Source organism: Brassica napus, chromosome A10 (genome assembly GCF_020379485.1).
Source record: "Brassica napus cultivar Da-Ae chromosome A10, Da-Ae, whole genome shotgun sequence".
NCBI lineage: Eukaryota > Viridiplantae > Streptophyta > Magnoliopsida > Brassicales > Brassicaceae > Brassica > Brassica napus.
The window spans coordinates 11,252,224-11,277,712 of record NC_063443.1 but is presented as its reverse complement, the minus strand read 5'-3'; the positions used below and the strand labels follow the sequence as shown (position 1 = coordinate 11,277,712).

Sequence of the window (25,489 nt, the reverse complement as noted above, 5' to 3'; positions counted from 1 at the left end):
TTTTATAAAACGGTAATGTTACATTATGGAGATAAACCGTCTTTTTTTTAAGTGAAAAATAGTAATCTTACATTTGTTTAATGTAGTTTTTCCATTTTTTATGCTGTATGTTTACATATTTTTTACAATTTTCGAAAATAAGTAATATTAAAATGTAAAATTATATTTTATGCCACGTGTCATCTTTCGGGATAATTTTTTTCCGCTGATGTGGACGTCCTATGGAGCCTCCAAAGCTCCCTTTTATTAGTAGAGATTAGTGAACCCATCTTTGCATAGTGTTACATGTAGCCAATTTATCACGGATATTTGACCTGATTTTTGCTTTATATTGTCAGAGCACAATGTATACTCTGAACTTTGAGTTCTACGATTTACATAATATGGAATCGAAAGATTGTGTGTTATAAAAACGAAAACAACATCAGGACAAAAAAAAAACTATCTCGAGGATTTTGTAATGGTCACAGAAAATGGAAAAGCAATTGATTCCAGACATCAGGAACTCCAGGTACACACCAATGATTGCAATCCGCATAAGATGCCGGATTTTTCAACATTTCATCGTTTAGAGGTTCCCAGAATTTGCGGTACACAGAGGGATGACCATCTTTACGATACTCAGACAACTGTGTGATGTTGAGAACAGAAACCTTTGGTCCCAATCTCCTCAACACTTTCTCCACCATCCTCATTGTCGGAATATCTGACCCACTACCCCAATAACTCCCATCCTCGATTGGCTTCTTCTCCCCGTAGCAGTTTCCCTCGCTTCCCGGGTTCCACTCTCGGCTCCTGTGGTGATCCGTTAACAACAAACAGTGTGAGTATAATTTTGATTTGGTAAAAGAGAACATATATATATATATATATTTGATTGTTACCATATATGTGTAGGAGACATTGTAACGAAGAAGACCCGCTTTGTGTTTGGATCGACGTTGTTGGAAATCCAATGAGCCCACGTATTCATAGCCATTTCCATTCCCTCCGCGCCCTTCACCTCCTCGCACGATCCTTTTTCTTTGCTGCTCCATCTTTAGTTCGAATACGCATAAATAAGTTCTAATACCAAAAAAAGAAAATTATGAATAAGAAAATGAGGTAATACTACTACTTACTGGAGCTTGACAGGACGCGGTCGCCTCCACCACAAGTATGTGTTGAAGATTAAGATGTCAGCATGTTGCCACATTGATGCATGTTTGAGAACTGAATCTGGTCGGATAATCCGTTCATCTAGCTTTCGATTGACCGGGTCGTCAGAGTTTGACTCCACGAGATATGGAGCCCACAGAAATTCCACCGTGGCATTGTAATCCTGCAGAGTGAGATCAATTACACCAAAACCAAAACCAAAACGACATAGTGATATTTTTTTAGTTAGTGTAGTTCTGTACAAAATTGTACAAAATAGTGATAGTGTTTTAGTTAGTGTAATTTCAATCCCACCATGATATTTTTAGTTAGTGTAATTTTGTACATAATTTTGAAAATACGCCCGTTAAAAATCAAGTTTGTAAATGTTATAATTGTGTGTTTTTTTAGTTTTGTCCCGAATAAATATTGTTTCTAGATCCACCACTGTTTATTATTTACCTGAGCCTCGAAGATGGTGAGGGAAGCGTTAGTTGACATGGATTGCTTGTCACGTGGGATAACAGACTGTAAGAGACAAACCATAGAAACCCATTGGCCTCTGTTTAAAGAGTCACCAACAAACATCATTCTCTTTCCCCTCAGCATTTCCCACATCTCGGTCACATTCCACCTTTTCAAGTTGCAGGGGGGATGAGGTTGCCATCTCCAATGTTGATACTCCAAATCAGGCCTGCCATACCTCTCACAAGCCAGCTGTTCAGACATGTAAGGACAGTCAAATTCCTTGTGTAGTGGGTATGAAGAAGAATTATCAAAGACCCATTTCCCAGAGAAGACATCACAAATGTTCTCCTCCTCCTTTGCAGCAGCAGCAACAAAGTCTGATCCTTGGTGGTCAACCCATCCGATTTTCTTGCCACTGTACTCATTAGTCGAGTTGCACCGGCTGAATCTATCCAAAACCTCTGCCATATTTTTTTATAAACACAGTATGAATTTGAAAGTTTCCATGCCAAGCAGAGAGAATTTAGTAGGGGTCAGAGGGAGTTGAGTACCGAGATCATTCCGAGGAGGAAGATTGGGATGGACGAAAGATGTAAGGATGGAAGTTTCTTGGAGATCTTGCTCGCGATTAGTGTTGTCGTGGTGGATGCTACGCTCGTCGTAGAGAACCATAAAGGTGACGGCGAGTGCGAGCATGAAGAGTAGACCCGCCACTGGTAGCCGACTCTTCTTTGTGTTCCATCTCTGAAACATTTGAACTAGATGAAGAAGAAGTCTCCTTCCTTGTTTGGAACTATTTGTGTGTTTTAAAATTTTCAAATTAGTTCAGTTCACGTTTTATATTCAATCACTTACGCAAGATGAGACTGTTGCGGGACACGAAATTCGAAGCCGACCACGTTCTTAATTTTTTTTAACCCAATTTAAATCTGACTCCAGTCACCCCACCCAACTTCCAGTTTTCAAGCTAAATGCTACATGCTTAAATGTATATTATTAATTCTTATTAGTTTCAAACATGAAAATCTTTATTTATATTACCCAGACGCTAGGCTAAGATCCACCACCTTTGCTTCCATACTAGATCTGCAAAGACCTTTCAAGTTGAACTAATTTGACTTATTTTTGTTGAAAGATTGTCGGTAATTAATATTATAATTTCCATGAGAACCACGAAATATTCATATACAATTAAGAAAGTGTAGCCTTATGTTACCCATGGAGGTTATACTTATATATTGGAATAAAAATCTATTCATCTTATTTATTGATTATTGACCAATTGCATTAGGCTGAATGCACTTTTAAATTTTTATTATTCATTTATTTTATATATCTATCCAAACAAAAAAATAATATTCGTAAGTAAATCAAAATCTATTATTATATAAATATGGACAATTCTTTCAAATAGCTCATTTAAAAAAAATTGTCATCAAAAGAACCTACAATATTTTTAGCCAGAGAATGGATGGAAGACCAAATACCTGAACAAGGCCTAGTACACCTGCGTCAACACATCGAGACCCCCTTCCCAGGTAACGCCTCGGTTATCAGGTTTAGGCTGGGTGATTCTATCGACATATACAAATCTATCTTTCAAGGAGACGGTGTCTCATGTGTCTACGCCAATGTTGGCTGAGGGCCTTGTCCGTCGTGAGCTTGCTTTCCTGCATAGAGTTGGACATTGATATACTGCAAGTGGAGTCCGACTCCGCGCAACTTATTAAGGCCATCAATTATGCTGCTATTCCCATGAACTCTATAGTGTTTTCTCGGATATTTTATCTCTTGTTGTAGGTTTTCAATTTGTCTTTTGCCTGGATCTCTCGTGAGAGAAACCTTATGGTTGATAGGCTTGCAAAAACTGCTTTGATTGTAGTCTGAACCCTGGTAGTTGATGAAGCTTTTAATGCTTATAACTAACGGGTAATTAATTAATATCATGTGTGTTTCAAAAAAAGAATGATTAAAAAAGGTTTCATTAAAGAGACAAAAGAATTTTATACCATTGTTTATAGATATATATAAATATAAATAAATAATAATAGTAAAAAATATGTTGTATAGTTTTAGAATATATGTTTTCAAATTTAAACTTTTTTATAATCTTTTTTGAATTTTTTTTTCAAATTTTCTTTCCAAATTTGTTTTTGAAACTATTTTAAAAATTATTATTTTGAAATTTTTGATCTTTATTTATTTATTTTTAAACAATTTAAACCTCACTCCTTAACTATAGAACCTAAAGCATGGGATCCCCTAAAACATCTATTCTATTAAAACAGCAGTATGACAAGTTGATAAAGATTGTGTCCAACATATTTTATAACCATCTTCTAAATATTAATTATAACTGACTTTTATGCGTTTTATACAAATATTGTAACCACTAATTCAATTAGCAAAATATGCGGACTCACTTCTCTCTCTCTCAAACTGTCGACTAACTTTAATTTCAAATCGTACAATTTCATATAACTAACAATTTGTGTAAGTATGATACAAACACAAATTTTAGTACGTTTAATCACAAAAACAGACATATTTTTAGGTTCAGAAACGCGGACGTGGTGATCGATTGCTCGGTGATGGAGCGCTCGGCGGAGAGTTACCGTGGCGATTTTGCCAAATTCGGTTAATAAATTGGTTTTGTAAAAATAATCCATATTCCTGGGTTTTGAATGTTTGGAATGGAATTTAAATACCAGATCTACAAAATTGATGAAGGATCTAAAAGAAAACCACAATATTGCTGCAGCCTATAATGATAATTTTTTTTATGACGGCCATGAAAATGTTTTTGCAGAAATCGAGAAGCTATCATAAGGAAGATGAAGATATATTTACAATAGTGCCATTCATAAAAGAAATTATTTAGAAAAGAAAAAACACAAAAAGTGTTGTACTTCGATCGAACACGTGACATGCTGTAAAAATAACATCATCTCTATGCGCTAAGCCAAGGTAAATCATTAGTACATGAACTGCAACACATCATATGTAATACCAGTTTTAAAAACTTATGTTTGTCTAGGTTTTAAACTAATCAAATTGATGTGTAAAAAAATGTTATTCAAATATTTAATATTGAAAAGTAATGATCTATTACTCAATGTTTTGAAAACAGGACCAGGCATTGGCATCGGGTCAATGATCAGACCGGTCCAATCAAGTTTAAAATTTTAATTTAATTTTAAATTAAGTAATTATATATATACACATATATGTGTATGTATAAAATTATTATTATAATTTTTTTTCAGAATCTAAAAACTATATGAAAATAATATGAAATTTTTTAAAATAATATATAAATGTAATGAAAACTAATATATTAATATAGATATTAAAATAATATTATTTTTATAATTTTTTTTTTAAAATTGTATTTTTTTTACTTGAATTTCATAAAACCATGTTTAAATATCAAACCGGATCATCGGTTTTAGCAAATTTTCATAGTTTTTAACCGTTTTTTACCAGATTTATCGGTTTAACTCAAATCCGATTCTAGCACAATCCGGACCATGTTAGAAGTGCGAGTCACGGTCTGGCCGGTCCGGCCTCGGCCGGTTTAGTTTTCAAAACACTGCTATTGTTTTATATCATTGTGTTCAAAATTATTTTTTATGCACAAAAACTATCGACTTTTTATGTTCATACAAAAATGATATACAAGATATGTTATCATATAGCAAAATATTAATTCTTCCACATGTACAAAATTTATCATTACCAAAAATATTTAACATATTTAAAAACATAAAAATTTGTGAAAAAATCCATGTCCTGATTTTGCAAAACTGTAAAATTTTAATGTTTCAAATAATCAGGTTGTATCATATTAAAGTAATTAACACTATTCAAATTTTGTAAAAATAATCAGTCAAAACATATCCGTGTTTTTAAAGTGCGGGTCAAAATCTAGATTATTATTTGATTACTAAATAAAATATAACTATACTTTGTTATTTAAAAAATTAATAACTGTTTAGGAATAAAGTATAAGATTAATGTGTGAAATCGCTATGGCACAAGTGTATAGTAATGCAACATCACAAATTCAATACAATTGCCAAAACCTCTTACGAATAATTAAAAAATATTTTACACAAATATTATTATAAAAAAACATAAATATGATTATTACAAAAGAAAACATAAATATTAAAATTAAACTTCTAAAAAATATAAAACATATACCCGCCCTTTAAGGGCGGGTCAGAATCTAGTCTATTCTATTAAAACAGCAGTGTGACTCATTGATAAAAATAGAGTCCAGCAATTATTTCAACAATACATACTTTTTATATGATAACTGCAATGCCCATTTAATTTTTGAAAGTAACCACTACGTGATATTCTTTTTCCAAAGTAACCACCACTCCTTAATAGTTTGAGCATAACGTTTACATAAATGTTTTGTAACCTCTGTTGTGACTCCAAAGTTCTCGGATCCACTTCTCTAATATAAAGATTATAGTCAACGGTACATAATATCTGTGTGTAGAAGAAATAAATGTAATATTTGGTCGACAAATATATATTTAATAATTAATGCTAAGTAATCTTATTCTTCACTGACCGACCCAAACAATATGATTGACAACGAGTTATTATCATCTAATATCTTTACCCATGTAAAAAAATAAGAATAGATTAAAACACAAGCAAAATACAGAATTACAAATTATATCAAATAAATTTGATTTGTTTCTGTTGAAAAATATTGGTTTGTTCCGAAAATAAAAATATTAAAAATGCGTTTTACTTTTTGACAGTTTTACACAAGCCTAATAATAATGGTATATATAATTTAGAGAAATTCTCTAGAATAACATTTTTCAAGTTTTTGTCATAAAAATAGCTCACAATAAAGAAAATGACCAAAATAAGTTTTATTAAAAGGTAAAAATACATTTTTACCCTAGGATTAACTAATCTAGACTTAGGGTTTAGAGTTAAGGGATGGAGTTTTGAGAATAGGGTTTCAAAATAAAAAAAAAATAATAATAAACAAATATTAAAAATTTTGAAATAAAAAAAGCTATTTTGGTCATTTTTTTAGAGATATTTTTGTGACAAAAACTTAAAAATGGCTATTTGAGAGAATTGCTCTATAATTTATATTAGTTGACAAAAAATATAATCTTATATATTAAAATATTTGAAGCGAATTTTTATATATTACTCTATTCAGTTCCAACCATGTATGATTCAAATCTGTTTACATCGATATAAAAGCATTTAATAAAAAAAACTTTATCAACAAAGTATATAAAAGCATTTCAACTTAAAGTCTGTAATCATATTTAACATATGTTTATAGCAACAATACAACTGAACACCAATTTTTCCAAAAATCATTATCATAGTAAATTAACATAACTTACATCTCAGCCTAAGAAATTGTGATTTATTAAACAAGATATTAATTTATTTAAATTTTAAATGTTTTACACATACATTAAGTTTATCAATTAACAAAGTACATTATATTAAAATAGGGTTTAACGGATTTAGGTGGACTTTTAATAGAAATAAATATTCATATAAACTCATTTAGTTTAACGAGTTTAAAATAGTTTATTCGATTAAAAAATATTTATTAAATTTGATTTTACTTAAAGTTAGTTAAGACCATATTTACATATATCTGTATATATTTAATAGATTATATTAAAATTTTATTTTTACACATTTTTCAAAAATTTGTTCGGTCTTCAGTGCGGCTTGGATTTGATATTGGTTTTCATATATAACATTTTAAGAATTGTTCGAGTATATAGGCTATGTTCAATAGAATATAAGACTTTGATTTTCAAGTCGATTCTCAGTCAGATTTTTTGAATACGAATATTCTTGACTAATTATGTTAGGTAACTAATAAGAAAATATAATATGTTGCAATTTTTAAGAATAAAGTTTAAAAACAATTTATGAAATGCATATGGCACGAGTGTATAGTTATGCAACTTGACATATATAATATAGTAATATTAAAAATATAGAAAAAATTAATATAAAAATATAGTGTATAATAAAATAGATGTAATATTAAAAATATAGAAAAATTTAATCAATTTTTTAAAGAAATACTATCAGATTTTCGGAATTTTATCGGATCAATTGGCATCCAACTACGGGTTAACATGGGAATTTTGAATTTCTACAAAATTTTATCTGATTTTTAATAAACAGATTTTTCAGTAATATGAACTAGATTATATACGGATCACCGGATTTACCTGTTCAATCATAGGTCTAGGTTTATTAAATTAGGATCATGACCGATTTTTAGTTTTAATTTTTTTTTGAGAAATTGAATTTTTATATTTGTGTTTTTTATAATCTATTAAAACAAAATCATAACTTATCAACAAATCTTATGTCCAACTATGTATTTTTTTTATTTTAGGGACTTTATTATTCTCTTTGATTTTATTGAACATTAACATGTTTAATATAATTACAAATAAAAAACAATTATAAAAATTAAATTTTGAAACAAAAAATGTGTTTGCATCTGAAAGGGCAGGTCAGAATCTATGGCACAAATTTATAGTTTACCAATTTAATAAATTTCTTACAATTATTAAAATACTTTACTAATCATTTTTTAAAAAACATTACGCAATTATGATCACAGATAAAAACACAAATATGATTACAAAAAAATACGTATATGATACAAGGAAAGACACAAGTACATACTTATGAAACTTGATTTATTTAATATACTTACAAAAATTAAATTCATATCATATAAAAATATGATTATATAAACACACAAACATATAAATTATATTAGGCAATAATTTTAAAAGCAAAAAATATACCCGCCCTCTCGAGGGCGGGTCAATATCTAGTTAAATAGTAAAGCATTAGCATAAACATGGGTGTTTTTCAAAACCAACCCATATTTTCAAGTCAAACCCAAAACTAACCCCTTTTTTTTTGTCCATACTATTCATCAATAAAATTTTCATACTATCCTTATGCTTTTGAATTATTCACAAAATTGCCATTTTTATTTATTTTTTTATTAATTTCGAAATTAACAAAAAATCAAATACACCCTAACCATTTCTTCTTATTTACAAAAATGCCATCATCATCAATTTTTCCAACCACCATGAACCACCATTTTTGAGCTCTAAAGCTCTAGAATTCAATTTTCAACCACTTTTTTTCTCATTATAACCCAAAAAACTTCATTTCCTCTCATCTCCTCTACATTTCCATCTAAAAAACTCTCATAACTATCATTTTCATAATCACAAACTTCATATTTTCGAGTTTCTTCATTAGTGAATCGTTAAAGATGCTTCTTTTTGCTCATATTTGGAGTTTGGACGGTTGAAAAGGTTGGAAACGAGCTTTACACATGAAAAATGTAACTATTTACATGGTTTTCGTTCTTTTTCAGATCTGTGTCGCGACGGTAGACTGTTTTGTATGTCTACGCCTCCGTGGAGACTTACGATGCAGTCTATTTGTCAACGCACGGGTTAGTTTTGCAATTGACCAGACAAATTTTTTTTCTAACGCAGACTTCCCCAGTAGTCTCCGTCTTTACCTTTGACAACAAAAATAAAACTTTCGGTAGACTTACTAAGACGTCTACCTAAAAGAGGTTAGTTTTTCATTTGACCGAACTTTTGACTTTTCAAAATAGACTTCAACGGAAGTCTACAAAATGTAGACTGCCAACGAAGTCTATAAAAGGTCAGTTTTGCATTTGACCAAAACTTGACTTCGTGGAATAGGTTAGTTTTGTGTTTGACCAAAAAGTTTAAAAAGCAATCAAAAATTTATTAAATTGTAGACTTCATATGTAGTCTTCTTATCTTAAAAAAAAAATGTAGACTGCGTATAAAGTCTACTTTTTTATTTTGGTCAAATGCAAAACCAACCCGTCGGATTTGAGAGTAGACTTCACAAGAAGTCTACACACCCGTAGACGTTCATTTTAATCTACTGATTTGAAGTCAAACTTGGTCAATTGCAAAACTAACCTCTTTCAAAAAAATTCAAACATGTAGACTGCATATGAAGTCTAGTTCTGAAAGTCAAATCTTGGATGAATTCTGGTCAATTGCAAAAAGTAACATTTTTAAATTGTAGACTGAAATGAAAGTCTACATGTACAAAATTACAACTTTTATTCAACTATAGAAAGCAACCCGTAAAATGGTCAATTGCAAAAACCAACCCAAAGAGTAGACCTATTTGACAGTCTACGTCTGTAAACTGAAAAGAACGTCAACATCTTCAGAGACTAAATATTAAGTCTTCATAGAAAAATCTATAAAAATGTGAATTTGTGTATTATTCATTAAATTTTTTCTAGTTTTTTTGTTTGACAGTGTGTGTTAGTTAATCCTAATGGGTTTGAGTGATTTTGAAAATAATTTTTTTTTTATAATTATGAAGGTATAATTCATTTGATTTGACAATGTTGTTAGCTAATAATTGTAGACGTATTTCTAAGTCTTCGTTTATAGTTTTGCTAGTAAGGCTGAGCTTGTTTCAAAGCTGAAGTCGGTGACTGTGGAATATAATTTTACATTTTCAGCATATAAGACAACAAAACTCTGTATGTGGCTAAGTGTCGTGTTCAAGGATGTGGTTGGAAACTTAGAGCGAGTGTGAAGTATGGGCCAAAGACATTTTGGGTGACAAAATATTCGAAAAGGATGAAGAATCGGAAAGGTTGAAGAATGTTCCTTGTGCATGATGGCTGTACACATGGTAAACTTCTTGAAATGACACAAGAAGATTATGATCTGGACAACAAAATTGAGAAGATGGTGCTAACCTATTCCTTACCAAACATCATTTAAAACAAATGACTCCGAATAGGAATATACTCCTCTTATGCCTGTCACGAATAATCGACAAGTACGGAACTTGATCGAGTTATCTAAGACACACTTTGTACGCCTTTGTGTATCAAGCCTGCGCCAATACACTAAAAAAATTTGGATTGACTATATGTTAAATAATAAGTGTAGACGTTTTTGTAAATCTACAAATGTAGACTGCAGTTGAAGTCTACGTCGTAAATTCTATTAAAAGTGTATTTGTGTATTATTCATCATATTTTTTCATGATTTAATTATTTTACAGTGTATGTTAGTAAAATTTTAATGGTCTTGGATGAATTTCACAATTTAATGTGTTATAATTATACACTTGATACTTATTGCAAATTGTTTTGATTAGTGTTATTCTTGAAAATTTTGGAAAAATTTTGTATAGATTTTCTTCTTCTCACATGTGTGTTAGTTATTATTTTAGCTTATGGTGGTTTTACTTGTTTGGTTGGTTAGATCTTGTGAAAAAATTGATATCTAACAAAAAATTAATAATATCATACAAGTGAAAACAACTAAAAATGAATACAATGTTTATAGATTATGCATTAAAAATTATTTAAAAATTAATATTTTATTATGAAAGTTATTACAGAGCAATATATTAAAAAGTATTCTTGAGTATGTTTGATTTTTCATAATCTTGATGCTTCAAATAAAGTCTTGGAAAAAGTACCTGCCAAATAAGATAGAGTTATGAGAAAAACATAAGATAAAAAATGAAATCATATTTTAGTAGACTTTTTATTAAGTCTACGTAAAGTTATTGTTTAGTAGACTTTAGTTGAAGTCTACACTAATGGAAAATTTTCATATCTAAAAGTGTGCATTTAGAAAATTTGAAAATACTTTGTTCTGGAAAATATTTCAAAAATGGTTTTTTGTCATCCTTGTAACAAAGCAAAAAGATAATGTATGAATCTATAAATTTAGTTCATTATAAACACAAAATATCTTATAATGAATATATGGAAAGCTTACATTTTTGGGAAGATGATTTGAAAATATTGGAAGAGAATACCTGCAAAATAAAATAAAATTTTAAAAAATAAGATAAAAATTAAAATCATATTTGAGTAAACTTCTAATGAAATTTGCTTAAAATTCAAGGCTAGTAGACTTCATTTGAAGTCTACCAGCCGTAAGTTTTAAGTAGATTTCAAATGAAGTCTACTCTATCAAAAAAAAATAGATCTGAAAAATAATACATTAAAAATATGAAATAAGTTTAAATCTAAAAAACTTTTAAAAATATGATTTAATAGACAAAATAGTTATAAATTAAAGACATATTAATATGAATTTTAATATGTAACTTTATTTGAATATAAATACTAGAACACATATTTTAAATCTATAGATGTAAACCTTACATTTCTAGGAGGAGAAGAGAACAACTATGGAAGAAAATACCTGCAAAATAAGATAAAATTATTAAAAAACATAGAAAAAAATTAAAGTCATATTTTTGTAGACTTCCAATGAAGTCTGCTTAAACTTTGTGGTTTAGTAAACTTCATATGAAGTCTGCAAGCTTTAGTAAACTTCTTTAGAAGTCTACACTGTCTGATAATTTTCAGATCTGAAAAAATCTATATATTTTGAAATGTGAAAATAATTTTAAATCTGAAAATACTTTACATAATAGAATTTATAAGGTAAACTAGTAGCAAATTAATGTAGAGAGCTTGATCTATAAATTTATTTGAATATAAACATGTAAATACATATTTAAAATCTATTAATCTAAAACTTACATTTTTAGAGGAGATGATGAAATCCATGAGTGATAATACCTACCAAAAAAAGATAATATTGTGAGAAATAAACATAAAAATACACATTTAAAATCTATAGATCTAAAACTTACATTTTTTAAAGGAGAAGATGAAAACCATGAATCATAATATCTAAAATGACAAGATAATATTGTGAGAAAGACTTGAGAAAATTTTAGAGAGAAAGAAGATAATGAGAGAGATTTAGAAACAATTGAGAGAATTTTAGAGAGAAGAGAGAAAGTTTTAGAGAGAAGGGAGAGAGTTTTAAGAACTTGTGCAGCCACTTTAGAGAGAGATTGAATAAATTTTGTTTATATAGGGAGACAAAAATGTAACTAGGTTAAAATTTACGATACTGTAGACTTCGTTTGAAGTCTACTAAAATTAAAATTTTGGAGTAGATCTTACTATAACATAGTAGACCTTTTTGGAAGTCTACTATAATAATTTAATTATTGTTGTTTATTCTTTATTATTTTAATAATTTTAATATATGATTTATTAAATTTATTTCTTTATTTTTAATAGTTATAGTATATGATTTCACTTTTTTATTCGTAAGGAACTTAACTTAGTTTAAATATAATGATTTTTTGTAAAACAAATTGAAAAATATAGACTGAAAAAGACGTCTTCAGATAAATAGACTTTATTGTAGGTCTACGAAACCCTAAACCACAAATATCAAACCCTAAATGTTTTGCTTGATAATCAAAAAGTCTCATTTATACAAAATATAAACTACTAAACATTAATATGCAGATTTAAGTTAATAAAACAAAAAAAAAAACAAAATCTAAAATCTAACCCTATGAAATCAACTACTAAAAGACATAACATGTTATAACCTTTTGTTTCTAAACTATGAACATAGTCTAGCACATGATAACCAAATTAATATATATTCTTCAAAATTGTTCGATTATATGAAATTTTAATTTATTTACTTAATATTATCCATTATATTGATGATTAGTTAAAAATATCACAATAATTATTTTTATACATTTTCAAAATTAAATTAGTAGACCAAATTAGAGTGTAGACTACAAAACAAGTCTATAAAGTAGACTTCGTAGGAAGTCTATATATATGTAGACTTCTTTTATTACGTGTAGACTTCCAAAGGATAGAAACGTAAAATACATTTATATTTTTTGTTTGGTCATAAGGGTGAAATAGTACTTTCACTACTCCTTTAGGTTGGTTTTGCATTTGACTGAAAGTGGGGTACACTTTTACATTTGACTTGAATATTTGGGTTGGTTTTAGCAAATGTCCCCATAAACATTATGCTCCTTATTATAGAATTAACAGTTTTTAGAAAAACATTTAGGAGGTGTTATTGGTTTATATATTTTAATGGGTTTAGAAATCTATACAATATATATAAATCAAATAAAAAATACAAATTTTCATATTCTCTAGGTTTAGTACGGAGGTTTTTCCTCAGATTTGATGAGCCTTTGTATTTTTAACAAAGAAATCCATGCAAATCCATTCAAATTCATTATGAAATCATATCTATTAGTAAATCTGTATAATTAAATAACACTTGATTTGAATTAGAATTTATCAATTATTAAACCAATAACACATGATTTCAATACACAGAACCAATAACACTAAATTTGATTTGGATTTTCAAATTCATCTAAATACAACAACCAATAATCCCACTTAGAAAACATTAACAAGATGATAACGCTCTATGCTCATTTTTGATAGAGCAGCTCTATTTGCATGTAAATATATAAAAAAATTAGAAAAATTATATAAAATTTGCAATTAAAATATATTTAAATTTTCAAAATATATTATTTCACATTTAAAATATAATACAATTAATATAATTATAAAACATAGAATAATAATTTTTTATATATTAAAGATATCTATATTATTTAGAAATAAATATTTTTTTAAATTATAATTTTATATATGAACCATTTATTGTTCTATCAATCACCTTATTAAACATATATATGAAAGCATACAATTATTGCAGCATTTTGTTTCTATATCATACTGTTATTGTTTTGTCTTCGGCTCTACCAATCAAGACCTAAATCTAAATCAATTAACCGTATGAATATACATGTATATTTACTCTTTAACGGAATATATTTTGGTCATTTTCTTCTTTGAAGTTTTTTGGTAAAAAAAATAAAAGAAGCTACCATAGAAAATTTCTCTCTAATCTATATATAAGAATATATATAAGAAGATGAAGAAGTCATCTTCCTTGTTTGAAGCCTTTTTTTTCCTGAAGATCGATTTTATAGATAACCAAAAACTGATACAAAACCAAGGAATACATATTTGTCTATGATAGCCACGGATAAAGAAATATTCTTGGAACGAAATTTCACGCAGGGGAAGCAAATGCCCAAATGAAACCAACATAAAAAGGCGAGTACAAACTAGAATCTCAAGCTAAGCAACTAGGTTACAAGCTACTGGTAATTCTCTCCGACTAACAGGTATATCAAGCATCAAGAGAAACCTAAGAAAGCTGTTTTGCGGGAATATTATTTACATTCGTAGCAAAAAGAAAAAAAAACTGGAATATTTTCGGCCAACAACCAGTCAACCACAAAACCATTTTCTCCTAGAACAACGAGGACACTCCTCAAAAACCAAGTAACAAAAGCTCCATAAACCGGCAATGTTAATTCAATTTTAGTAACTTTTTGTTAGTTTATTTTTATTTTTATTTTTTTTTACAACTAAATAAATATTTTGCACAGATGGGGTATCGAACTCAGGTTGCCCACCAGTTTATTTTATTTTATATGAACTCCTATTTTATTTTGGGAAAGTACCTTTTAAAGCTCAATTTTATATAAAACAAGATACGAGCCCGTTGCGTTGCAGTGGGTTTTGTTTAATGTTTTAATTTAATAAAAACCATAAATAATAAATCAGTGGGTTTTGTTTGATGTTTTAATTTAATAAAAACCATAAATAATATATTTTATTATAGTATTATGATTATTTTTTGCATATGTTGTTTGAGATTTATTTTATTATTAAAATCTGTTTTCACACATAAGTTCAAGTTAATATTGTACTTTATAATCATAGTGCATAGATGAATTATTATAAACTTTACACTAAGGATTAGAGAAAATACTATACATAAACAGTTAAACTGAACACAGTCCGAGATAAGAAATGAAAAGTAAAAGAAGTGAAAGTTAAATACACCAATCGAATCAATGACAACATTCTACATGTTCTTATGTACTAATTTAATGTTTTATCAAATAAGTCTTTAAAATTTTATTTTGCTAGGATTTTTTTAAAAAAGGAAAACATTTTATTTTACAAATATCCTTTTTATTTACAATTTAAAAATAAATAAAAATATTAAATACTCTTTTACAATTTTGTTTAAGATTTTAGAAAAGGTAAATTACTGTCATATAACCTATTACAATTATATGCTCTTTAGAATTTCAGAAAAAAATATGTTGCTGATAAATAATTATTTTTAGTTATTAATAAACATTTTTAAAATTTCTATTTTTACAATTCATATCAATACTAATTTTACACTATTTTTGTTAATTAAATAATTTTTAGTATCCTTTTTATCATCAAACACTCTCTTAAAAATAATATCAAATCAATTTTTACAATTTTCTCTTGATTAGGAATTAAAAACATTATATAAATTTATTTTATTTAAGATTTCTTTTATAAAAAAAAAAGAAAACAACTATCAAATATTGTGTTACAGTTTTGTAGGATTTTAGAAAAGGAAATAAATATTACATAATCTTTTACAGTTATATTTTTTCTAGGATTTAAAAAAAATTATCAAATAACTATTTCCAGTTAATATTAACTATTTTTAAAAGTTGCAATTTTAAATTAAATTTATTTTTGTTAATATCTTAGTATATATATATTTAATTATGAGATAGATTAACATATGTCACAATCTTAAAATATATAATTGTTATGTATCACGATCATGTTAATTAGCAAATTTGAAGAACCAAACTTTATATAGTAAGATAAATTTAGTTCACATATCAATGTTTCATTTCACTATATCGAAAACTGACCAAAACTCTGGTCAGACAAGACTTATTACCGAAACCAAAAAGCAGCACACGTAGCATGAGGCAAAACTAAGCACATGATTTCACAACAACCAGATGTTCACATATTAAACAAAACAAGAGTCACAAACGGCGAACCAAACTCCAAAAATACTAAAACTGGCCTTCCTTGTATAAAACCCACCCCAACACATACGGTCCCAATGAATGATTTCACTTCTCAATCTTACTGACACACAAGCATGGACCGTCATTCCACTTTGATCTTATCTATATTACTCAACGCTTTGACCACAACCTTCTTCTCTCCGGTTTATGCCGGAACTTTCGACAGAGAATTCGATATCACTTGGGGTGGTGGTCGTGGGAAAGTCCTAAACAATGGAGAGCTTCTCACTCTTTCTCTCGATAGAGCCTCCGGATCTGGATTCCAATCCAAGAAAGAGTATTTGTTCGGAAAAATTGATATGCAAATCAAACTCGTCCCTGGAAACTCTGCCGGAACCGTCACTACCTACTATGTTAGTGTTACATAATATCATAATTTGACATTTTAAGAAATTTAATAATGCCATAAACTCAAGTAAAAGTTTGTGCCTTTAACTTTCATATAAAATTTTCTTAATGCGCTATATACAATTAAAATTGTCGTGTAAAATCGTGATATCCTAATTCATTTGCATTTGCTTCGGAACCTTGTGGCAGGCCTGAACATGATCATATATTTTTAGGATGATACCATGTCATATGGTTTTTTGTGGTTGATGTTCTTTCTTTACCTTATGACTAGGTAATAACCCGCGCCTTGCGCGGGATGTGATTATTAGTTTCGTTATTTTTAATAAAAAAGACAATAAATCTGTTTAATCTGGATATTGGTTAGGTTTTACGTACGTTTTTTTGTTTTTAATCTTCTAAAATATAACTATTATTTTAAATTAATATTTATTTTAGTTTATTCGGTTAAAACATTTAATTTTTTGGTTTTTTCGGATAAAAACCTAAAATTAATATTATATGTTTATTTTCATATTATGAAGTTTAGATAGTTGTCATGTCGAACCAATAGTTTCATATTATAGTTTTTAAACAGATAATAGTTTAAGAAAAAGAAAAAAAAATTATTAAGACAAATCATTTCACTACAATTTGGTCGGTAGTGAAAGAAACATTAAGAAAAAATATTTCAACTTTCAAAAAAATTAGATACTTCAGCTGTGGTGAATACTTAGTTATAAGATGCTCACATCAAGGTGCACATGTATGTTTATGTAAGAAGTATATAAAAATAGTTAAAAAATATATAAAGATATTGTTAATTAATATTAAATGACATTTTTGTTCAGAATAATACATGAAAGATAAAATTAAAATTTATTTAAAATAAAAAAGACCTTGACATTAGTCATTTTTTCATTAAAAGAAAATAAAATTATATTCGTAAATAGGGGTGGACACATATCAAGTATCTGGATATTTGGAAGCATTCTTGTCAATTCGATCTTTAGCCACCTAGATATTCGGTGACTCCGATATCCGAAATGTTTTAGAATTTTAAAGAATATCCGATTTGATTCGTAAATAAAATAAAATTTTAAAAATAATTTAATAATAACATTTTATTACAAAAATAAAACATTATATAACCTTTTAATTTTAGTACCTAATATAATAAATTTATATTGTAAAACTGATATAAAGTATAATATATATAATTCTTTTCATATATGTATATATATGCATATAACATATCGAATTAGATATATGTTCCTAAAAATATTGGTATTAGTGATTTGCTTCTTTTTTGGATATTGTATTTTAGTATTTGATTTGTTTCGTAAAGTTTCAAATATCAAGATTTTTTGGTTCAAATCAAAACGGATAACAAATCGAATCAAAATTTATGAATATTTTGCTCAATTTTATCTGTAAACAATAAAAATAATATATATATAGTTTGGCTTTTGATTCGTTATCTATTTTTATTCGAACCGAAAAATCCAGAGTTTTATTGGAACTATGTATGTGAGTTTTATATTAAAAAAATCACAAAATACATAGTGTGAACACATTTATGACTATAGTGTGAACGCGTTAGCATATTTATTATCAAATCATTGTGAAGCTGCCACGTGTCTATTATAATGTGAATGCATTTATTACAATGCTTCTCTTTTAATATATAAGGGATGGTTGTTGATGTTCTTTATTTACCTTATTAGGTCTTTTAGACATTTTAACTTGGGATTTTTAACGGTCCCTTATTAATTGCTGCAGCTAAAGTCGAAAGGTGATACGTGGGACGAGATAGATTTCGAGTTTCTTGGTAATCTAACTGGTGATCCGTATGTGATGCATACAAATGTGTATACTCAAGGCAAAGGTGATAGAGAACAACAATTTCATCTCTGGTTCGATCCAACGGCTGATTTTCACACTTACTCTGTTCTATGGAACCATCATCACATCGTGTAAGTATAAATATATTTTTCCCAAACTATTTTACCTAGAATTTTAAGTTGTGGGACTGTCTGTGGACCAACTGGGCCGGCCCATTATATTTTCGACGTACATGTAGTTTGAATTAAAATTTTGAGTTTATTTTGATGCAGTTTCTTGGTTGATGGAATTCCGATTAGACAATTCAAGAACTTAGAACATAGGAGAATTCCATATCCAATAATGCAGCCAATGAGGCTCTACTCGAGTCTCTGGAACGCGGACCAGTGGGCTACGAGAGGAGGGCTTGTTAAGACCGACTGGTCCAAGGCGCCATTCACCGCTTCTTACAGAAACTTTAGAGCGGACGCATGTGTCTCGTACACTGGAAAACCATCTTGCCCAGCCGGTTCACCAAGATGGTTGTCTCATAGGTTTGATCTAACGGCGGAAAATAATATGAGGGTAGTGCAGAGGAAGTTCATGGTTTATAACTATTGTACGGATTCCAAGAGGTTTCCTCAAGGATTTCCTAAGGAGTGTGGTATTCACTAGCTTCACGGCTTGTATAGTTAATTAATGGTACTTCGAATGTATGTATTGTTACGTGTTTTCTTTTTCTGTGTATGTATTCATCTTTTCGGTTTGATAGCACAATGACAGAATTAGGAAAACCACTAAGGTACAAGCTATCGTTGAGAGCGAGTTATCGGTTTTGTTTTTATTGTTTCATTTACATATTACAATCATCTAAGTGTATTCAATGTTTATTTTGGATATGTGTTGACCATATTTTGAAGCTAAAGACATGTATAAACGGTAAATCTTAGCCGAATCTTGTTTTTCATTCCATAATAAAAATAATTAGTGTTTTGAACTTTTTAACTATGATTGACTGAAATTTATCGACCTGAAAATGTAGATTCTGAGTACTTTTCTTTTAATTATTATTAATCCCAGCATGGGAGAAACTCGAAGAATAATCCACGTAGTTGCTTTAAATAAATATGGTGACAGTTCTTACATGTATGCGGCTAACATGTCTCCGTTCTCAATTTTTGTTAAAGAAAACTGTCGGTCCCCATTTTACCAAAAACAAAAACAAATATTTCAATTTTCTGCTTAATTAATTTTACAAATTAACTACAAATGCTATCCGATCTTTTAAAACGTTTTTATTCAAAACTTATCGTAGGAACCAAGCTTAAAAACAAATTTAGCTGAATGATAAACATACGAAAAAAACATTATCAAAATGATACTATATATAATTATATGTAAGGTGAAAGACTAAAGTATATGTTTATATGTTAACATAATTAATCATTTATATAACAATTAATTAAAAATCGTTAGTGTAAGACTACCACGTCCATAATGGGACTCCACGAACCTCTAATTCACTCGTTTTCTAGAATCTCACTCTCTCCTTATAAACACCAATCTCCGATCATATTCAAACCATCTGAAAACATTTAGTTAAGAAACAACAACAACAACAGAGCACTAAAAATGGCAGCTCTGGCGACCAAACAGTCTCTGTTGTTGCTGTTATCTTCTCTTCTGCTCTTGATAGGCGTATCCACCGGAAGTTTCTACGACAACTTCGACATCACATGGGGTAATGGTCGTGCCAACATATTTGAGTCTGGACAGCTCTTGACATGCACTCTCGACAAGATCTCTGGTTCAGGTTTTCAATCCAAGAAAGAGTATTTATTCGGAAAGATTGATATGAAGATGAAACTTGTCGCTGGAAACTCAGCCGGAACAGTTACTGCTTACTACGTACGTAAAAATCAACATTTATCTCCTTTTTACGTTTAAATTTTTTGGCACGGATTGTATGATTTTGATATTAAGGATAATGTTTTCACAGCTTTCCTCTAAAGGCGAGACATGGGATGAGATAGACTTCGAGTTCCTGGGTAATGTTACAGGACAGCCTTATGTTCTCCATACCAATGTGTTCACAGGAGGTAAAGGTAACCGTGAAATGCAGTTCTATCTCTGGTTTGATCCCACCGCGGACTTCCACACTTACACCGTCCTTTGGAACCCTCTCAACATCATGTAAGTAATGTGGTTCAACCCGACGTTCTTTTACATCGTCCTTTAGAAGCTTGATCTGATACATGACGGTTCTTGATTTTCTTGATATCTCTAAAGCTTTCTTGTGGACGGAATCCCAATCCGGGTGTTCAAGAACAACGAGGCTCACGGTGTGGCTTACCCGAAGAGCCAGCCAATGAAGATCTACTCAAGTCTATGGGAGGCTGATGATTGGGCTACACAGGGTGGTCGAGTCAAGACGGATTGGACTAACGCTCCATTCAGCGCTTTCTACAGGAGCTTCAGTGATGTGGACTGTTGTAGCCGGACTTCAGTGTGGAACTGGGTTACGTGCAATGCAAATAGCAACTCGTGGATGTGGACTACACTTAACCCCAATCAGGTTGGACAAATGAAGTGGGTGCAAGATGATTACATGATCTATAACTATTGTACTGATTACAAGAGGTTCCCTCAAGGTCTACCCACGGAATGCAACCTTGGCTGATTGTGTGTCCGAGCAAATACAAGCATGTTGCAGTTTGTTTCATTCTTTCCTTCTAATTTGTTCTCGTGATTTGATCCTGTTATTCTTTTGAGTTTCTATTTGTTTCCCTTATTGGGTAATTGATTATACTTGTGCTCATCTGTAATAATTTCATTAATATGATTAAACTGTTGGTTTTTTATATCGTGACATTTAACCAGAGTACCAGACCAACCTGAGAATTGAGGAAAGAAACATACTTTCATAACATAGAGCATAAACAGAGTATTCTGTTATGAAAACAGAGCTAATTACGGAACTCTATGCACTAAGAACAAAGTAGAGGATAACATTTCTCTGTTATTTTTCGGCCTTGGGCTTTTTAACATATAAATAAACACAAATTTGTTTTCGTGATTAACCGTTCAATCTGTACTATTATTTATAAAGTGATTTTGCTTATTTGTCATGTTCTCCATGATTTTAGCTAATTTTGCTTATTTGTCATATTCTTATTAGTTTTTAGATTAAATCATCAATTTATTAATTTAAATAATATAAATATTTCAAAATTTTTAATTGGAATTATGATTATCATTATAATTCACAAGATTTTTATTAGTTTTTAGCTTAAATCATTAATTTATTAATTTAAATAACATAACTATTTCAAACTTTCTAATTGGAATTTCAATTATAATTATTTTAAAAAGTTATGACCAATTCTTATTTTCATATGATGTAACATGTTTTAAACTCTATAGTTTCAATTTTCTCATTCATTCCAAGTTGTTTCGATTATAGTTTTTTACATCTATATTTATGTATTTTTGATATTTGTTTTTTACCGTTGGAGTTCTATGTTTTTCTTCTTTCTTTGAGTTGAAATACTAGGAGCAAATCAGTTTTGTTACATGGAATTTGGAATTATGAATTAGGTACTCCGAATTATTTCAGTAGTTTTTTTTTGACAACAAAACATTTACAGACTCATATTGACTCTGTAAACCAAATCGGTAACTTTCATCCATGTGAACGACGAAAGACGGTTGTCTTCTAGCCCTGCGTGCTAAGCTATCCGCTCTTTGATTCTCCGTTCGAGGTACATGAACAATATCTGAATTGAGGAAACTCTTTCGTAGGAGCTTGATATCTTCCAGATAACTTCAGTAGTTATTTCACGTATATATTTTATTACTGTTTAATCTATAATAAAAATATGCTTTGATATTAAATTTTGAGAATTGCCTATGTAATCATGTTATGAACATGTCTTTAATGATTTAGTTTCTAAAACAGATAAAAATAAATATATTTTTAATGAATAATTAGATTTATCATTATATAATTAACCATAAATTAACTTTAATAATAAAACTACCATTATCTATTGTTTCTTTTATTAGAATAAAACTTACGAAATATTAAGATCAGTCAATGTATATATTGATCAAGTAAACCAATGAAATATTGTCATTATCTCAATTCGTTTTTTTATTAAAAACATTCTTCAAAATTATCATCGAACTTTAATTTTTATTTAATTTTTATTTATTTTGTTCTCATTTGGATTTTGTGTGTTTTAATGTTTTTTTGGTAAGTTAATTCATGTTTATGGTTCAAAAATTCAAATTAGATTTAGAGAGACCAAAAATTCACAGTGTTACTTTACTTTACTGTGTGGAATATTTGATATGTAATTATGCTCTTATCGTCTCATAGTTTTATAGTTTTCCTTTGTGTTAAGAAGAATTCGATCGAAATAAAAATCGAAGAGAACTAAAATGATTAAGAATATAAAGAATGAATTATCATGATTTTTAGATCATAATACATATATCTATACTATTATTTACAAAGTAAATTTTTGCAACAGATTTCTCACGTTAAAAGTTAGAGCGGTTAATATCGTTTATAACTTTAATGAATAATTATATAAATTAGTCTAAAAATAAAAACGAATTTCAAATCTATCTTACTAAAAAATAATTAAAATTAATAATAAATCGTTTATACCCTTAATAAATAAATTATATAAATTAGTCAAAAATAAAAATGAATTTAAAATATATCTGATTAAATAAGTGAGTAAAATTAATAATAATAAGAATTATCTAAAATATAAATAATTTAAGACGAATTTCTATTAATACTATTATATCATATATTATATTAGATAATTGACTATAAATAAATATAATAAATTTTTCAAAAATAAAAACATGTTTTAAAACATAAGATAATTCTTAGATATATACTGTTGTTATCTGAAAATAATATTTTATTATAAAATTTATAGTTAGATATAAAACAATTTATAGTTAAATGCTAACCAAACGAATAAATATATTTTCTAAAATATATGTGATTGTTTTTCAAATGTAACACAACAATTAGTAAATTTATTTTTAAAAATTAAAATTTGATAATTGAATATATATTAATAATATTTTGTTTATGTGTTATATTTGATAATTGAATATAAGTAAATATAATAAAATTCTCAAAAATAAAATATATTTTGAAAACATAAGATAATTCTTAAATATGTTGTGTTTTATCTGAAATAATATTTTTTATTATCTATTCTATTAAAACAGCAGTATGACCAGTTGATAAAAGTTGTGTCCAACTATTATTCCTTCTATTTAAAAGTTTTTTTATTATTCTCTTTTTTATTTAAACACTAACTGCTGTTAATCTTATATATTTCTACCGAATATAGTAACCACCTCCATTAGTTAATTCCTATATTCTCGGGAGTCGGGACCCATAACTCCCAAACATAAAAGAAGGTTCTTTCGTGCTTTAATTTGTTTTTTGTTTCAATCATCTTGAACGATCATCATATGATCAAAGACAATATGTTTACATCGATTGTTGGGCAATTGTATATTTGTTTGCTTGACCTAAATGGATCCATTATAAAAAGGAGAGTACAATTGCTACATTAATAAAGGAGAAAAAGACTAGAATAACACTAAACCAAGTTTTTGTTTCCAAAGTAGCACTCAAGGCTCAAAGTCACAAAAATAGGTTTCATTAAAGAGGTAAATATACACTTATACCCCTTGGGTTAATTAATCCAAACCTTAGGGTTTAGAGTTAAGGGGTGGGGTTTTGGAATTAGGGTTTAAAATTTTATAAAAAATAAATACTAAAATAAAAAAAAAATTTTAAAAACAGTTTCAAAAAGTATTTTTAAATTATAAAAAGAAAATTTGAAAAAAAAAAAAAAAAAAAAAAAATTTTAAAAAAAATTATATAAATTTCGAATCTGAAAACATGTAATCTGAAACTATAAAAAAATTATTTTTTTCTTATTTTTTTTATTTTTATTTTTTTTATTTTTATTTTTATTTTATTTATTTTTATTTATTTTTGTTTGTTTATTTAATTTTAAACCAAGGGTATTAGGGATATTTTACCCTTTAATGAATGTCATTTTTGTGACTTTCTCCTTCTAGTGCTATTTTTGAGACATAAACTTCAAAAGGTGCTATTATTGACAATTGCCCTTAATAAAGCCTAACCTAAAATAAATATAAACTCACTTTCAATGGTATTTGTTAACTTAATAATATATAGTTATAATTAATATTTGTTATTATCGTGATATACAGTTACCCAACAGCCCATGAGTAAAAATCAATATAAAAAAATATAATCTAATAATATATAATTTTCAAAATTAAATCAAATTTTACACCAATAAAATAAAAATCAATTAAGCTAAATAATATATAACGAGAACTGTTTTATAAGAAGCTTAAATTAAGTAATATCCATTCTATTAAATACATATATATATTAAACAGAATATACTAAAATTATTTTTTTAAAGATTTTTTAGAAAATTGTTCTGTTTTCGGTGCGGGTTGGATTTCATATTGGTTTTCGGGTATAATACTTTAAGAACTGTTCGAATATATAAGCCATGTTTAATAAAGTATGAAACTTTGATTTTCGGATCGATTCCGAGTCGGGTTTTTTAAGCACGAATATTCTTGACTAATTATGTTAGGTAACTACTAAAAAATATAATATATTGTAAACTTTAGGAATAAAGTTTAAAAATAATTCTAAAATATATACGACACAAATGTATAGTTATGTAACTTGACATATTTAATATGGTTACCAAAAATTATATTAAATTAAATTAATATT

The 25,489-nt window shown here is 28.2% G+C and overlaps 3 protein-coding genes across 4 annotated transcripts; 2 read left to right on the top strand and 1 right to left on the bottom strand.

Annotated features, from left to right (window-relative positions):
• Positions 1 to 384: 384 nt before the first annotated feature.
• LOC125579183 (protein trichome birefringence-like 35) lies at positions 385 to 6,488 on the bottom strand. Of its 2 annotated transcripts, XM_048742939.1 has the most exons (6): positions 3,093 to 6,488; positions 2,157 to 2,349; positions 1,600 to 2,066; positions 1,122 to 1,321; positions 885 to 1,037; positions 385 to 795 (listed from the first exon to the last, which is right to left on the bottom strand). In XM_048742939.1, exons 2-6 carry the CDS (start codon positions 2,299 to 2,301, stop codon positions 465 to 467), a joined length of 1,296 nt encoding a protein of 431 aa, XP_048598896.1. In that variant the 5' UTR covers positions 2,302 to 2,349; positions 3,093 to 6,488; the 3' UTR covers positions 385 to 464. The 2 variants fall into 2 exon arrangements, with proteins under 2 accessions (XP_048598896.1, XP_048598895.1); XM_048742938.1 differs by having other exon boundaries at positions 2,157 to 6,482.
• Positions 6,489 to 16,465: 9,977 nt separating this feature from the next.
• LOC106370349 (probable xyloglucan endotransglucosylase/hydrolase protein 25) lies at positions 16,466 to 20,280 on the top strand. Its single transcript, XM_013810373.3, has 3 exons — positions 16,466 to 16,862; positions 18,619 to 18,812; positions 18,954 to 20,280. The coding sequence occupies exons 1-3, from the start codon at positions 16,584 to 16,586 to the stop codon at positions 19,333 to 19,335; spliced, it is 855 nt and encodes a 284-aa protein (XP_013665827.1). The 5' UTR covers positions 16,466 to 16,583; the 3' UTR covers positions 19,336 to 20,280.
• LOC106370347 (putative xyloglucan endotransglucosylase/hydrolase protein 13) lies at positions 20,232 to 21,521 on the top strand. Its single transcript, XM_013810372.3, has 3 exons — positions 20,232 to 20,568; positions 20,660 to 20,853; positions 20,950 to 21,521. The coding sequence occupies exons 1-3, from the start codon at positions 20,293 to 20,295 to the stop codon at positions 21,338 to 21,340; spliced, it is 861 nt and encodes a 286-aa protein (XP_013665826.1). The 5' UTR covers positions 20,232 to 20,292; the 3' UTR covers positions 21,341 to 21,521.
• Positions 21,522 to 25,489: the final 3,968 nt, after the last annotated feature.